A 16,944-nucleotide genomic window follows, 5' to 3' on the forward strand; every position below is an offset into this window, starting at 1 on the left:
ATATATATTTTTTTCAATGTCGATCTTCTCCAGTCTGAGAGTCTCCGACAACTCCAACAGTGCAACATTGAACACACGAAGAGATGACTTATTTTTATATGTTTTACTTTGTATTATCGTTAATTTTATGCTAATTAATTGCACTTGTTAATTATTATACCAAGTGTAAAAATTACTACTAACGATTTTAGTTAAAACAACTTTTGGTTAAATTAACTTCATATTGTAAACAAATTCGTAGCGTAGCATAATGTCCACGAGGCCTAAAGTCGTGGGTTGAACAGGATCGTCTGTGCAATTTATATACAATATTTATACTCTTCAATTAATTGTTGGTTTAAGAAAATGGCTAAGTTGAAAGCAGAAGGAATAAAGCGAAAAGACAAAGGAGACACAGTGAAAAGCAAAGTTGACAAAAAGGTAAAATCAGGAAGCTATGAGAAGCCCGTACCTAAATTGAAACAGAAGGCAAAATCTTTCACGACAGAAGGGGAGAGTAATGACAGTATTAAAACCTTCAAGAAAATGAAAGGAGTTGAATACAAAGAGAATAAGAAACGCCTGGATGAGAGTGAAGGTAAGAGCTGCCATATTTCGTCATAGTATTCATAATCGTGTCATTATATTGCTTAATTTGTTCGTAACAGTCATTGTGAATTAGATTTTGTATATTGATATTCAATATATTTTGGGATATCTAATTGGTATTTTAGAATTTGTGAAGTTTTATCTCGCCCACTATTTTTGGGCGACAGATATGAAGTACACCATCGCTCATATCACAACATTTAGCACTAGGAACACATGACATGAGCCACATATCAAGTTGTACAGTTGTGTGCATCCATAAATTGTCCCTATTTTTTCATAAAACATCTTCTGGGTCACAGTAAATTCCTAGTTTACTTGGTAAAACGGGTGGTACCTGTTTGTTTTGGGGGGGTCTCACTAATTGCCGAACAAAACCGATAAAAGCCGAACATACCAACAAAACCCAAACTAGGACGGTTTTTGCTCAAATGCACACTTCTATATATATATATATATATGGTTGCATTATTTGAACTATTTTCTTTAAAATGTGTGATTTCCATGTAATATGATCAAAGAGAAGTTACGTTTTTATCCTCTGCAAAATTACCGAACACAGCTACGATTCGACCCAGCCTGCCGTCTATGATCACTGGTGGTATGGATCAAACTACTCTCTTTTAAGTTTCTTACTATTGTGATATTAGTGTAATAGACTGCATATAGTTGAATTTTTTCAACTATCTTCTTTAAAATGTTATGTCATACTGCAGAGGCTAAAACATAACTTCTCTTTGGTCAAATTACATGAAAATCACACATTTTAAAGAAAATAGTTTAAATAATTCAACTATATGCAGTCTATTACACTAGTAACACAACAGTAAGAAACTTAAAAAGAGTGTAGTTTGATCCATACCACCAGTGATCATAGACGGTGGGCTGGACGAATCATAGCTGCGTTCGGTAATTTTGCAGAGGATAAAAACGTAACTTCTCTTTGATCGTATTACATGGAAATCACACATTTTAAAGAAAATAGTTCAAATAATGCAACCATATATATATAGAAGTGTGCATTTGAGCAAAAACCATCCTTGTTTGGGTTTTGCTGCTTTGTTCGGCTTTTATCGGTTTGTTCGGCAATTAGTGAGACCGGTTTTGGGGAACCCTGTGTAGCTATTTATCATGTTATTATGTATTATGGGTAAGTGTTCAGTTGTGCACATGGACATGATGTAGCAATAGAAAATTAATTATTAATTTTGTAAATTATAATGTATGCAATTTTCTTGGCAGAAATAAAAAAAAAAGTTGTTAAACCAGATTTACTTAGTATACTTAGTGAAGTTCCGAGGTTGATCCTCATAGCCGTAGTGGATTACCACCGCTGCCAGTCCTATTGTCCCTCCTTGCGAGGGTCAGTTGGTCTGGTAGTGAGTTTGGAGAGAACCTACTGATGGCGGTGTAGCCTGGCACTGGAGGCTCGTCTGGCACCTTCCGCAGGAACCTGTCCAGTGCATGTTTGAAGCTGTCCACCAAGCATTTAATTTTCTCTCTCACCTCTTTTGGGAGGGCTTTGAAGATTTTTGGACCCTCATGGCCTAGGCTGGTTGCCAGTAGGGTCTTAATCCTTTCCGGGGCTCTTGATGGGAGAGTTTGTCTCTCACACTTACGCCCATCCCTTACTGGCTTACACTGTGGTATGGCTTGATTGTTGAGGGCGTGGGGTCTGGAACAAGTCCCTCAAGGATATTCCATGTGTAAATGGCCCTGTATCTTTCTCTCCTCCTTTGTTGAGAGTATAGACCTAGTGTTCCCAGGCGATCCCAATAGTTGAGATCTTGCATCCCTTTGATGTGCCTGATGTATTTCCTGTGGACAGCTTCAAGCATCTGGATGTCTCTGCAATTGTGTGGAGACCAGAGTTGGCTACAATAGTCCAGGATCGGTTGAATAAGCGACTTCCAGTGGGTAAGCATCATTTGAACCTCTCTTGAGGAGAAAGTCCTTAGGACCCAGCTGGCCATCCCTCGTGCTCTTTTCACTGACTGCATGATGTGGTTCTGGAAAGTGGCATCATCACTTAAGTGAATGCCGGACGAATGGTACACCATGTCTGTTATGATAGATGCTGATGTCGAAGAAATGAAAGGATAAATTCGTCTAACCTAACCTAACGTGTATTTAGTAAATCAGCACCTGTACTTTAAAGTCATCCGGATCGTCGTCGTCGTCGTCATGGATGTTGGTGGCCTGTTCAATCACACTTTTTGATTGCAGGGTATATAGGTTTTTCATAGCTTGAAGGAATGCTTGAATTTCAGCTCCATAGCATTCCTTCAAGAGTATATACCTCGCAAGGTACTGGCGGAAGCACCGAGGGCGTACACTAGGCCTCAACTGGATCGGGCAGACAACACTTCACAAATGACAAGATGGTGTCCTGATCCTATGCAAGCAACTTCATTTGTTAGTATATTTGCTTGTAGCAAGATATTTTTTATTTTTATTTCTGCCAAGAAAATCACATACCGGTATTATGTTCATGTATCATAATATACAAAATTAATATTTAATTTTCTAACACTATATCGCGTCCATGTGCACAACTGAACAAATACCGTATTATGCCTTATATACTCCTATTGTTGTTTCTGATTGATACATATGTATTTACTATATATAAAATTCAGCTTTGAATATGTAGTAAACATAATTGTGATCGATTGCCTTGCAGCTATGTGAAAACCCTTGACTATTATGATTAGGGGTAGATCAAATGTTTTTTTGAGGGCAACCCTATTTACCAATTTGTCATGTTAGTATTGAATTTGTTATAGCTTATATACTTTTAATGTTATGTCTGATTGACAAATATGCATTGACTTTATTAAAAATTCAATTTGTGAATATGTAGTAAACAAAATTGTGATAGCTTGTGAAGTCCGCAATTGATCACAACTTTGTTTACTACATATTCATAAGTTGAAATGTTTATAAAGTCATTACGTATTTATCAATTAGAAACAACAAATGTAAGCCATGATAAATTTAATACATAATAAATAGGTACCCGATCTACCCCCAGTGGTCTAGGGGTTTCGCAGAGCTGTGAAATAGGCAATCAATCTCTGATATTTTTACTACATATTTATAAGTTAAGTTTTCTATAAAGTAAATACATATGTATCAATCAGAAACAGTGGAAAAAGTATATAAGGCATAATACATGATAACAAGATAAATAGCTATACAATCACAGGGTCCCCAAAAGAAACACCCAAGTACAACCTGTTTTACCAAGTAAACAGGACATTTATGGTGACCTATTTTTCTCCAGATTCATAATGTGCAGGATATGGGTACAGCAGCCATAGTCTGAATTTTCATGGCTAGGAGTATGGCAGTGTTCAGAGCATGCATCAGTGCACACCACTTTTGTCACTGTTGTATTCATAGCCAGTCATAATAGTGAATACGGCATTGTATCAACTGTGTCGTATTCACTATTACAATCAGCTATTAACCTAACCTAACCTGACCTGCATAACATAAAGTTAACCTAACCTACCATACAGCTTCCAATAATGTTCTTGCTCATAGGTTTGAACTGCATTTTGTAACTTTTCAAACAAAATATATTTAAAATTAACTTTAAAAATTCACCAGGAGCAGCTCATCACCTTTAGTCATTTTATGTGCTGAATGGCCTACTGGCTCCGGCACTTGGCCTCCAAGCCAAAAATTTCATAAATCACATCCTTCAGTCATTTTTAATCAACTTGAGATCAGCAAAGCTTTAGAAGTGGAACTCAGTTCAATCATGTGCAGCATTTCTCATACTCCTAACCATGAAAATATGGAGTACAGCTGCTGTACCTCTAACCAGTTCATATTCTTAATAAGATTCAAGCAACTGTGATTTGACTTCCACTGGTTATCACTATTTTCTTATACCCCCCCCCACCACCACCACCATCACAAAAGTCACAGAGGACCTGTGGGGAGAGGACAATGGTAGAAACTAGTCATTTCCCCAGGAAATGAAGTTTAATATTTATTAAGTCCCAATTTAAACAAAAATAGAAATGTTTCCTGAGAGTTTTAGGGAAATAAAAAAAAGTAACCAAACCTGTCCTAACCTACCTAGCCTAACCTAAAAACCTAACCTATCTAACCAAACAAACCTAATGTAAAACTAGCCTATCTGATCCACATGACCAAACCAAAAACCATACAAATAATATACTTATACATTAATTTTTCACCATCCCTTAATATTAATTTGTGGGAAAAATATTACTAAGAAAAGTTGTTGGAGTTGTAATATAGATACATAAAATATACAAATTGCTGGTGACCATTGGCCATAGGAAATATTATAATTAGGAAAATTATTAAAAAGAGGGAGTAATTGGTGAGGAACAGTGTGGTTTTAGGACAGGTAGGGGATGTGTAGATCAGATTTTTGTGGTAAGGCAGATATGTGAGAAAGCTATAGGAAAAGGTAAGGATGTTTTTTGGGCTTTTATGGATCTGGAAAAGGCTTACGACAGGGTAGACAGGAAGGCACTGTGGGAGGTACTGCAGATATATGGGATAGGAGGAAAGCTGTTAAGAGCAGTCAAGAGTTTTTATGAGAGTAGTAGAGCTTGCGTTAGGATTAGAAATGGAGAGAGTGAATGGTTCGAGGTAAAGGTGGGACTTCGTCAGGGATGTGTTATGTCGCCCTGGCTGTTCAATCTTTACATGGATGGGGTGGTGCGAGAGGTGAATGCAAGGGTAGTGGGTCAGGGGTTGGAGATGATTAAAGAAAATGGAGAAAAGTGGGAGGTGAGCCAGCTGTTGTTTGCTGACGACACTGCGCTTGTAGCAGGATCAGAGGAGGGATTGAGGAAGTTAGTGACAGAGTTTGAGAAGGTGTGTGAAAGAAGGAAGCTGAAGATAAATGTGGGCAAAAGTAAGGTGATGAGATGTACAAGGGGAGAGAGTAACAGTAGGAAAGAAGGAAGCTGAAGATAAATGTGGGCAAAAGTAAGGTGATGAGATGTACAAGGGGAGAGAGTGACAGTAGGCTGGAAGTGAGCATTAAGGGTGAGAAACTGGAGGAAGTGGATAGTTTTAGATACTTGGGTGCGAATGTGACAGGAAAGGGAGGAGTGGGGGTGGAGGTAGAATGTAGATTGAGAGAAGCGAGTAAATGCCTTGGTGGATTAAAAAGTGTAATGAGAAATAGACACCTGGGAATGGATGCTAAGAGGAGGTTATATGAAGGAGTGATTGTGCCAACAGCAATGTATGGGGCAGAAACATGGAACATGAGAGAGGAAGAGAGAAGGAGTTTGAATGTGTTTGAGATGAAATGTCTGAGAAGTATGATAGGGGTGGAAAGGGAACTGGGAGATAGGGTTGATGAAAGAGTATTAGGATGGTTTGGACACATGGAAAGAATGAGTGAAGAAAGATTAGTAAAAGAAGTGTGGAAGGCGGAGGTGGAAGGAGTGAATATGAGGGGGCGTCCTAGGATGAGATGGATGGGGTGAAAGGGGCTTTACAAAAGAGAGGAATGTCTGTAGAGGAAGGACGGGAGAGGACAGAAGATAGGGGTGAATGGAGAAGGGTTGTGTATAGATGATGCTGTGATGCATGAGGGGGAGTGGGTGGGGGATGGGGGGTGAGGAAGTATGTATGAAAAAAAATTGACACAGCCCAAAGGGATTTCTCCCTGTCCTCTCTTTTTCTGCGTGAGGGGACGGAGAGGGGGGGGTCGCCGAATTTATGAAGCTGCCTTGAAGTGGATGTGCTGTGTCTTGCGACACTGCTTCTGACCCAGGGCAGTGGACAGGATGCAGGGATGACACCGTCATCCAGGAGGTGCCAAGATAGGAAGGAGGGTGGTAGGGAATGGAGTATATGGGAAATGAAATGGGTGGGAGGGATTTCTATGCCTTTTTCTTTTTGGCTACCCCTCATGTAAGGGGGAAAAAGCCTTTGGTATATGTATGTATGTAGGAAAATTATTAATTAATAATTTTCCTAATTATAATATTTCCTATGGCCAATGGTCACCAAATTGTATAACTTCCTTAGCTATAAATAGACTGCTACCCTCTTCATTAACAGTGGACAAAATCCACCAATGTCCATGTAGTGCCGGACACGTGACCTGAGCCCCCGTCCCTACCTGCTTACCTCACTACTTTTGTATGAATACATGCTTTTCTCCACTCTGTAATCACATCTGCTGAAGAGGATCACAGTTAGTGATCGAAATATACAGATCTTTTTACTTTCACCTATTCTTCTCCGAAAGTGGGTCATTAGTATTATCTTATATATGTGCTACGACATTACTTTGTTGTGAACTGTCGGTATGTTGTCATTGGTTGGAAGGACAGTCTGGTCTGATTGAATACTGGGAAGCAACATGTCTGTTGTTGTAATAGGATGATTTCCAATGATCAGCAACCAGATCAGAATCAAACTATTGAATTTGAGTTTGTGCATGTAATGGAAAGATATGATGGCAGGGTAGGCTAAGTGACTTACATATTTTGCATTTGATTATCTAGGTTAAACAATCATTCAGGGTATTGTTCTCCTCCACAAAATCTCAGCATCAATTCCAGGGTAGCTAGAGCAGTGGTTCCCAAACTTTTTTCTGTCATTTTCCCCCTTGCACCCAGTTCAACCATCCAGATTTCCCCCTTTCATGTGTATGAGGGAAAGAGTAGTTAAAACACACTGTGACTATTTACTAATTTATTTTTCAAATGTACATATATACTGATAAACAGGCAGTCTCTCTCTCTCTCTCTCTCTCTCTCTCTCTCTCTCTCTCTCTCTCTCTCTCTCTCTCTCTCTCTCTCTCTCTCTCTCTCACTCTCTCTCTCACACTCTCTCTCTCTCTCAGACATGAGAAAATTAATCTGAGATTTTTTTAGTTAGTAGGTAATGTACTTATTTCCCCCCTGGTAGGTTCAAATTTCCCCCAGTTTGGGAACCACTGAGCTAGAGTGTCAGGGATGAGTTGCATTTCAGGTACATCAGAGGATTTCTTCTTGCTGAGTGTTCAGATGTTGTGTATGTCATTGAGGATAACCATTTTACCTGTTTTTGCTGCCATCACATCATGAAAAAGCTTATTGTTAGAATTTAGTTGTACCATCTCCAGGAACTGTTGTTTTTCTTCATCTTGAAGTTGACGTTTGGGTAATGGCTAAATGTAACCTGGTTGACATCGTGGTTGTGTTGTTCATTCATAATCTTGATCTCAAGATGTTGTCCATCTTTTGTGGCCTTTAGCTTGATTTTAGACCCACAGTCAGACCAAAAAGTTGAGGTGTTTGATTGGCTGCCTGTTGAGTTGTACCTCCTCCCTTTGCACAACAGTACTGAAGCTTATAGTACATTTCTTCATTGAAGATCCTGTTTGGCATTAGCTTCTTTGCAGCAAGAATTGTATGAGTATCATGTCTCTATAAATGGAGAAAATTATCCTAATTATAAATTTTTACAGCTTTACAAGAGGAAAAACTTGGAAACTTGTTGCCTAGGTTACAAATGTGATCCACATCCACAGAGTCCACACTTGTGATTGAGGGTCCAGGCTCCAGATGATGCAGCTTTATTAATGGATATCTTAAAACAATATAGAATATATATACAGCATTGTATAAACATTGATAAATACACATAATGTGAAAATATAAACTATTAGGTCTCTATGTCACTGATTTTTTAAAGTTTGTTGCTAATGGTAACGGGATGGTTTGAACACATGAAAAGAATGAGTGAAGAAAGGTTAGTAAAGGAGGTGGGGAAGGCAGAGGTGGAGGAGTGAACATGAGGGGGCAACCAAGGACGAGATGGATAGATGGGGTAAAAGGGGCATTGGGGAAGAGGGAGATATCTGTTGAGGAAGGAAAGGAGAAGACAAGATAGGGGAGAGTGGAGAATGGTTGTGTATGGATGATGCTGTGATGCATGGAAGAGAGTGGGTGGGGGATGGGGGAAGTGAGGGAATATGTTTGAATGATATTTTGATATAGCCTGAAGGGATTTCTCCTTGTTTTCTCTTTTTCTGCATGAAGGGACAGAGGGGGGGAGGGTCGCTGATTAAATGAAGTGGCCTTACTTGGATGTGCTGTGTCTTGGTGCATTGCTTCTGACCCAGGGCAGTGGGCAAGATGCAGGGATGACCTGTCATCCAGTAGGAGCCAAGAAAAGAGAGAGGAAGGTATGTGGGGATGACATGGGTGGGAGTGGATTTATGCCTTTTACTTTGGCTACCTCCCTTGTAAGGGGGAAAAAGCCCTTGGTATATGTAAGTATATATATTTATATGTATATATTTTAATGATGTTTACTAAGGCTGTCAGGCCTTGTTGTTGTCGAGTCTTCCTGCCTTACACTGTATTTATTTTCAGATCATGGAGAGAATAAGGAAAGTAAATTTAAAAAGAAGAAAATGCCTGACTTTAAGTCAGGGATCAAGAGGAAAGCAGAAGGGGATGCACCTGCAGAAAAAACAGATTGGAAGAAGTTGAAGGCAGAGAAGAAAGAGTTGAAGGTGAAGAGGAAGCAGAAATCAGGTGGAAATGAAACCTATGAATTGTGTGTCAAGTCGAAGAAGATTTGGGAAGAACTCCGGCAGGAAAAGTGTAGTGATGCAAGAAAGGAGGAGTTGTGTAAGGAGCTCCATGCAGCTATAAAAGGCAAAGTTAAATCGCTCATTTTTGCACATGATACAGTGAGGGTTATTCAAACTCTTGTTGGAGTTGGTTCAGAGCAGTATAGGGTTGCATTGTTTGAGGAGTTGCAAGCAGATATCCTTCCTATGTGTAAGAATAAGTATGCAAGGTTTTTTGTAATGAAGATCCTGAGGAATGGTACCAAGCAACAGAGAGACAAAATTATGGAAAGCTTTAAAGGTAAAGTGGTTGAATTGATGACTCATAAGATAGCTTGTGAAGTGGTTGAACTTGCATATAATGATTATGCAAATGCAAAGCAAAGGTCATCAATGGTGCAGGAGTTTTATGGTCCACGTTTTCGGTTGTTTAAGGAGGAAGATGTTCACAATCTTGGTGATGCGCTAGCAAAGTATCCAGATCAAAAAGAGCAAATTCTCAAGGATATGAAAACGTACTTACAGCCAATCATAGACAAGGGGGTTTTCACAAACACAATGCTTCACACCTTGATAAAGGAGTTCCTTATGCATGGTAGTAATTCAGACCGGGCTGGAATTATAGAGTCGATCAAGGAAAATTTATTACCGATTATACACACACGAGATGGGTCAAGGGTTGCAATGCTTTGCCTTTGGTATGGTAATAACAAGGACCGCAAAGTGATCCTTAAAGGTCTGAAGGGTCACTTGGTGAAAATAGCCTGTGAAGAACATGGCAACATGGTCCTCCTGGCTGCATTTGATTCTGTGGATGACACTGTTTTCTTGAAAAAGGCTATTGTGGCAGAACTCATGGGAGATTTGGAGACCTTGATAGGAAGTGAACACGGAAAGAGAGTACTGAAGTATCTTGTAGCTCCAAGAAATAGGCTATTTTTCCATCCAGATATCATTAACATTCTTAAACAGGGAGATGGGAATCCTCACAGTAAAAAAGATGCGCCTGTTAGACAAAAGGAAATACAGGCTGCTGTCAGTGAGCCTGTTCTCAAGATGTTGGTTGAAAAGATACCAGAATGGAGTTTTGATACCCACTGGACACTTTTCATTGGTGCTGCACTTAAGGAACTTAATGGACCTGTCTTGGAGGAGGCCTTTGAAGCTTTGGCAAATATATGTGCCACTCCATATGTTCCAGGAAGTGATAATCATGTGTTAGATTTAGCTCACACATCAAAAATGATTACTTATATTATCAAATGTGACAAAGAGAGGTATCAGAATGAGCAGGCTTTGTTTTGTGACAAAATCCTCCAAATTGTGAGTAGGGAATTGCCAGGGTGGACCTTAATGAATCGGGGATGTTTTTTGCTCATTAATATGATTGAAACAGAAATACCATCTGTAGTCAAACAAGTAGTGGAGCACATTACGCCTTCTAAAGATAGACTTAAGAAACAAAACTTTAAAGGGGCTGAAATTTTGTTGAAAAAGATATAGATTAAGGTTTGTAGTATATGCTGTTATATCATTTTTTTCATTGTTTGATAAAGACTTGTATCATTGTATTATGTGGACAAGAGTGACTCAAAGCTATATGTTAGATTTTAATAAAATGGATTAAAACATTTTTGTTTTTTCTTTTATACTATTAATGTGCTAGAAAAAACAATACAGTATATATTTGAAGCTCTGGACATACCATTCTTTGATAAGATTTTCTTTGGTAAGTGCCAAAGATTATTTATTAGCTGAGTGATGGAAATTGTATAACACATTTTATTACGATCTGTGATTCTTGATCATGGAGGTCATCCAATGTATTGCTTCATAATGGATTACAAATGAGCACCTCGCCCAATGGATACTCCAAACAGAATCCTCGAACAAAAGGGGACCAAAGTCCATCTCCCTCATCAACCCATCAATATTGTTACTTTTGAGAATACTCTGATGATATCAACTCTTCATTCTCCCACCAAACTCCCCAAGCATGCAGTCCATATCCATTATTGCATTCCACCAACCCAAACACTAATGCTTTCAAATCTTAAGTTGAAATTGATGTGGATTCTCAGACTGGGAAAACCTAAAAAAGTTTAATTTAGCTACATGTGCCTACGAAGGGATTTCTCCCCGTCCTCGCCTTATATGCAAAGGGGGATGGAGAGGGGGGGGTCGCCGACTAAATGAAGCGGCCTTGCTGTGGATGTACTGTGTCTTGCGACACTGCTTCTGACCCAGGGCGGTGGGCGGGGTGCAGGGATGACCCGTCATCCAGGAGGTGCTCAGATAAGAGGAAGGGTGGGAGGGGTGTGGAGTGTATTTAGGGATGAAATGGGTGGGAGTGTTTTTATGCCTTTCCCTTTTTGGCTACCTCCCTTGGAAGGGGGAAAAAGCCTTGGTATATGTATGTATGTACATGTGCCTACATCAGGGGTTCTCAAACTTGTTAATTCATCCCCCCCCCCCATGAAGTTTCAAATTTTCTGTTGACCCCCCTAGCTTTTAATTCAAGTAAATAAATTTGAATTGTCAACTTGAAAAAATATAGTCATAAGGGCCACATAGTTGAACAAAATTGAGTTAATTTAAATTCGGTATGTGATGGTGACAACTCATAAATTTAAAACTGGTATGAAAGTATTATAAAGTTAAACCATCCTTTGTGCAGACTGGATGTACCTCTTGAATGGTGCATGATTAGCGAGTGCCACAAGTGTGAGATGTCTTGTTTGTTGATTGAAGGGTTAGTTCTTCAGATTTCAGAAATGTTGATGCCAGTGACTCACAAAAACAGGGTGTGTGATCCTCAATGGGTCCAGTTGTTCATATCATGTGGCTGGCTGAGGTGTGGTTTAGTCATGGCTGGCCGATGCTGGCACTGCACACATCTTTCTTTAAAGAGGTTTTGTGGTGGTCATGTGGCAGACCCTAGCACTGGTTAGTCATCTGCTGGGCCTACGAGTGATTCCGTGTGGGGCCTCGGAGCTCATGTCATGAGCAGAGAAGAGGTGACAAGGTGAGGATTACTAACAGATAGCTTAGATACTCAGGGGCAAATGTGGTGGGAAAGTGGGGAGTGGTGGAATGTAGATCGAGAGAAGCACGTAAATGCCCTGGGGGAATAAAAAGTGTAATGAGAAAGACATTTGGGAATGGATGCTAAGAGGAGATTGTCTGAACTGAAGGAGTAATTGTGCCAGCAGCACCGTATGGGGCAGAAATATGGAACATAAGGGAGGGAGAGTGTGTTTGAGATGAAATGCCTGAGAAGTATGGTAGGGGTTACTAGGCTGGATAGAGTGAGAAACAAGGAGGTATGGAGAGTGGGGGTTGGAAGGGAGTTAGGTTGTAGCGTCGATGAAAGATTATTTGGATGGTATGGACACATGGGAAGAATGAGTGAAGAAAGATTAGTAAAAGGTGTGGAAGGCAGAGGTGGAGGGAGTGCACATGAGGGGGCAACCAAGGATGAGATGGATGTGGTAAAAAGGGCATTGGGAAAGAGGGGAATGTCTGTTGAAGAAGAGAGTAGACAAGATGAGTGAGTGGAGAATGGTTGTGTATGGATGATACTGTGATGATTGGAAGGAAGTGGGTGAGGGAGGGGGTATGGGTGAATTATATTTTCACGCAGCCCAGAGGGATTTCTCCCCATCTCTTTTTCTGCATAAGGGACGGAGGGGAGGGGTCATCAATTAAATGAAGCAGCCTTGCTGTGGATGTGCTGTGTCTTGCTACATTGCTTCTGACCCAGGGCAGTGGGCGAGATGCAGGGATGACCTGTCATCCAGGAGGCAAGAAAATAGAGGGAGGTAAATGGGAGTGGAGTATGTGGGGATGAAACGGGTGGGAGTGGATTTATGTCTTTGACTTTGGCTACCTCCCTTGTAAGAGGGAAAAGGCCTTTGGTATATGTATATATATTCTTTCTTCTATTTTGTTCATTCAAAATAAAGATATGTGCCCATTATATATTTCATTTCTTGTTTGGTGAAAAATCCCTGTGGCCAAGGTTGTACATGTGGTATGTGCTTTAGCATAGGGCAGGGTACTATAGTGTTGTGGCATGCCCTGACCAGCAGTGACGCTTCCCGTACAATGACCCCTTTCATATAGCCAACAAGGCCCCTTTTCATATGTTACTAGGCGTGGCATCGTCTTCGCCCTATGTAGCGAGAGACAGCTGCCCCCACGCTAGTCAATACCCGTCTGTTTTCCTGTGCGCACCTAGCGCCCTTGTGTATCCATAACCACTTATTGATAAACACGTAAATTGCAAAAAAAAAAAAACCCTGCGTTTCATTGTTGCCTTTGTTTGCAGACAGTACGGAATGCATCCTGTACAGACCCTAGTATGGACAGTGAAGGTAGTGTTGCCAGCACTGCTGAGATTTACAAAAAAAAAAAAAAAAACTATTGTTTGTATTTAAGAAATTTATATATATAATATATAATGGTGTCTGATATTCTTCAGATTTTTACAAATTATTATCAAGAATTTCCAGTCTGAGATTTCACTGGTCCCTTGAACTCAAGCAATAAACATTCACTGACCCCCTGGTTATTCATTGACCCCTTTCAACTCCCCTGGTTGTCGACCCCTGGGGATCTATATCAACCACTTTGAGAACCCATGGACCACAAGAAACATAACTAAGATGTTATATCTCTGCCCTTCTCCTTCATGAACCAGGCGAGAAGGAGCAGCAATACTGGTACGTCTGGGTTTTTAATGTTGACAAGGACCAATGGTGGTTCAGCAAGATGGACAACAAAACTGCCCATTTTCAAAACCCAGCAACACCCTCACCCCTATTAGGAGGTGCTGCCTTGAGGGGCTGACACTCAGTTTCTGGACTGAGTCCAAGATATCTATCATCAACTGTATTTCTTGCACTTTCACACATGGGGAACTGACAACTGTTGACTGCTCTCCTCTTTCTGCCACTTTGAGCCGGTGACATAGAAACAGTGGCAGATTGATACAATACAGACAGTCCAAAGTTTGTTCCCGGAGAGATCTGTACGAGGTTCCGGGTACTGTTACCAACTGGCAACAATTGATTGATTGACATGTTGATGACTTGGAACGGGGCATTGATCCCCTTTGACACCTCCGCCATGCTGCCTACTGCAGAGTACTATTGTGCCCTCCAGTTCACATCACAAAACATGTTGCAGAAATGCTGGAAGGAACACCTAAGAAATCATTTAGTCACTCAAACCTTGTGTATATTCATGACCTACTTTCCACCAGTGTAACAAACACTTTGAGACTGCTTTTATGGACTTAAGAACAAGACGGTTTTATCTCGCATATTACCATCACATGACCAGGGATTACCCTTCCATATGCCCGTATGGTACTCCCTTACTATTTCACACATCCTATTAGGATGCCCTACCTATACAGTCCCAATTAACTACCTATTTCCCCACTTATCCCCTCAAACAATAATCACACTGCACCTAATTTTAGAAGCAACACCAGTACCTATGTTTTCTCTACACTTCTACAAAGGATGGAACTAGGGTGGCCAGTCTGCTTTACATCGGCAGTCCTTTTGAGCACCTTGTCCTCCATTCTTTGGTATGATCCATCTTACCTATAACAATAATATTACAATCAATATCCTGTTTGGGTTCAGGCTCGGTACAGGGGTCTGAGCATCCATCATCTGTTGACTCATGACTTTACTTAACTTTTCATTTATTTACTGATCTATCTAATTTATCTATTCTAGTTAACTTGTCTTATCCTTGTAGTTTACATCATTTCACATTATATTCATTTCAATGACAGGGCCCCATGATTCCTGCTTTCCACCGCAGCCATTAATATTACTGAGTAGGGAGATGCCTCTGTAGTTGTTGCAGTCGCTCCTCTCACCCTTGTTCTTGTATAGAGAAACGATCTTGGCATATCTCATATCCTGCGGCACAGTTTCCTTTCTCCACCACTGGCGGAAGACTTCGTGCAGAGGCTGAAGTAGGGTAGTCTTCCAGTGCTTGATGAGGTCTGGGGGGAATAATGTCACTGCCTGCTGCCTTTCCTATTGCCAAACTGTCAATGGCCTTACTGAGTTCTCCCACAGTTGGCTCTGCATTTAATTCTTTCATGACTGGTATGTACTCAATGGCGTCCAGGGGCTGAGGGGGCTATAGTGTTCTCTCTGGAGTAAAGGTTGGGATAATGTTCCATCCGTCAACCCATCTGCTGACCTTGGTCGGTGATGATTTCTCCAGTGACGGGTTTGAGCGGGCCGTCTTACTCTGCGTTGGTCTCAGTGCCTTCTTAATGACACACACACAACCACCAATGGCTATTCCCCCCTTACATGGAAGGTAACCAAAGTCAAAGGCATAAATCCACTCCCACTCATTTCATCCCCAAATACTCCATTCCCATTCACCACCCCTCCCTTCCTCTTTTCCTGGCTCCTCCTGGATGACGGGTCACCCCTGCATCTTGTCCACTGCCCTGGGTCAGAAACAATGAAACAATGCACTGTGGCGTCCACACCACAAACGACCGCTTTGCCACGCAGGGTAACAGGTAATTGGCTACTGGAATAAGCCACCTCGCTGATCTCAGTGACTATTGTGAGGGACGCACCGGGACGGCAGCCCTTCAGGTCACGAGGCGATCGCTGATTGGCCGATCGTACTGTCGCGTGATCCCGGAGCACTACATAAGCCTATCACTTACACAATAAAGATAGAACGGATTGAGGCATTTATTCCTTACCACCTTCGATCACTCGCCCTCGTTGTCTGCCTAAGTAGTGCTCGCTACATTGGTGGCCCCGATACAATGGACAAGACCGACAACCCCCAGTCCTCTGCTTCTGCAGACACCCGCCCAGTTCCAGTCGTGTAAGTAAAACTCCCCACCTTCTCCACTATCGACGCTCATACCTCGTTCCGGCCACCAGAAATACAGTTTCGCCTCAGGAGGGTAAACTCAAGGTAAAACGAATACTACAAGGTACGTTAGCGGGGGTGGGGGGTGGGGAGGGAGAGCCAGAAAACCTCTCCACGGCGCAGGTAGATGATGACGTCAACGTAAATATCGAGACCAGGGTCCCGCGGGTCGAGAGCTGTCAGTCACTCACACTGGTTAAAGGGGTAGCTAAGGCAGACAAATATCATATAAAAATGTAAACAGTTTGTATAGTGCAGAAGTGCAATGCCGTTAGACTGAAAGGTGATAAAAATATACATTTCTTTTCACTACCCAAAGATAGAAAACTTAGAAAGAAATGAAATGAATTATGTGGCACACACAATACTCGGTCATCTGGATATGTATACAGCCGTCATTTTGAAAGTAACTATTTATTAACAACATTTCCTGAAATTTTCATTCAATTGCAAATAAACAGACTAAAGAATCCGGTTAAAACATAACTGAGCTTAGTGGAGATAAAGGTCTACATATAAAATCCACGCTTGACATGTCATTCCATCTAATAACCCGTCATATTTATATAATCCACCTAATGTAAAAGCATGGAATTTTTTTTTTATAACTTTTCTGGCGGTCATATCTCAGATACTGATAATTTGAGGATGAGAAAGTGATACCGAGTAATTTCAGTATTGTGAACATCATAGCGTAATTTTAAAGTCTACCATACATACAGATGGTTTTCTTTAAAGTTTACATTTTCTTCCACCTCTCACTCTCCCCCTCTGCATTTCCTATGACGTCACGGTGGAGGTGCGCGGAGGGGAGGGGGGTGCTCAACGTACCTTATTGTATTCGT

The 16,944-nt window shown here is 41.0% G+C and overlaps 1 protein-coding gene across 1 annotated transcript; it reads left to right on the forward strand.

The window, feature by feature from the left end:
• Positions 1 to 78: 78 nt before the first annotated feature.
• peng (Pumilio and CPL domain-containing protein penguin) lies at positions 79 to 10,798 on the forward strand. The gene is made up of 2 exons (XM_076178459.1): positions 79 to 577; positions 8,964 to 10,798. The coding sequence occupies exons 1-2, from the start codon at positions 346 to 348 to the stop codon at positions 10,667 to 10,669; spliced, it is 1,938 nt and encodes a 645-aa protein (XP_076034574.1). The 5' UTR covers positions 79 to 345; the 3' UTR covers positions 10,670 to 10,798.
• Positions 10,799 to 16,944: the final 6,146 nt, after the last annotated feature.

This window comes from Oratosquilla oratoria, chromosome 3, assembly GCF_046742065.1.
Source record: "Oratosquilla oratoria isolate Oo_2021 chromosome 3, ASM4674206v1, whole genome shotgun sequence".
Lineage (NCBI taxonomy): Eukaryota > Metazoa > Arthropoda > Malacostraca > Stomatopoda > Squillidae > Oratosquilla > Oratosquilla oratoria.

Bases quoted from the DNA above. Each gene is read 5' to 3' on its own strand.
- peng (XM_076178459.1), top strand. From the start codon at position 346: ATGGCTAAGTTGAAAGCAGAAGGAATAAAGCGAAAAGACAAAGGAGAC. The intron at 578-8,963 runs GTAAGAGCTGCC...ATTTATTTTCAG, and splicing joins ACGCCTGGATGAGAGTGAAG to ATCATGGAGAGAATAAGGAA.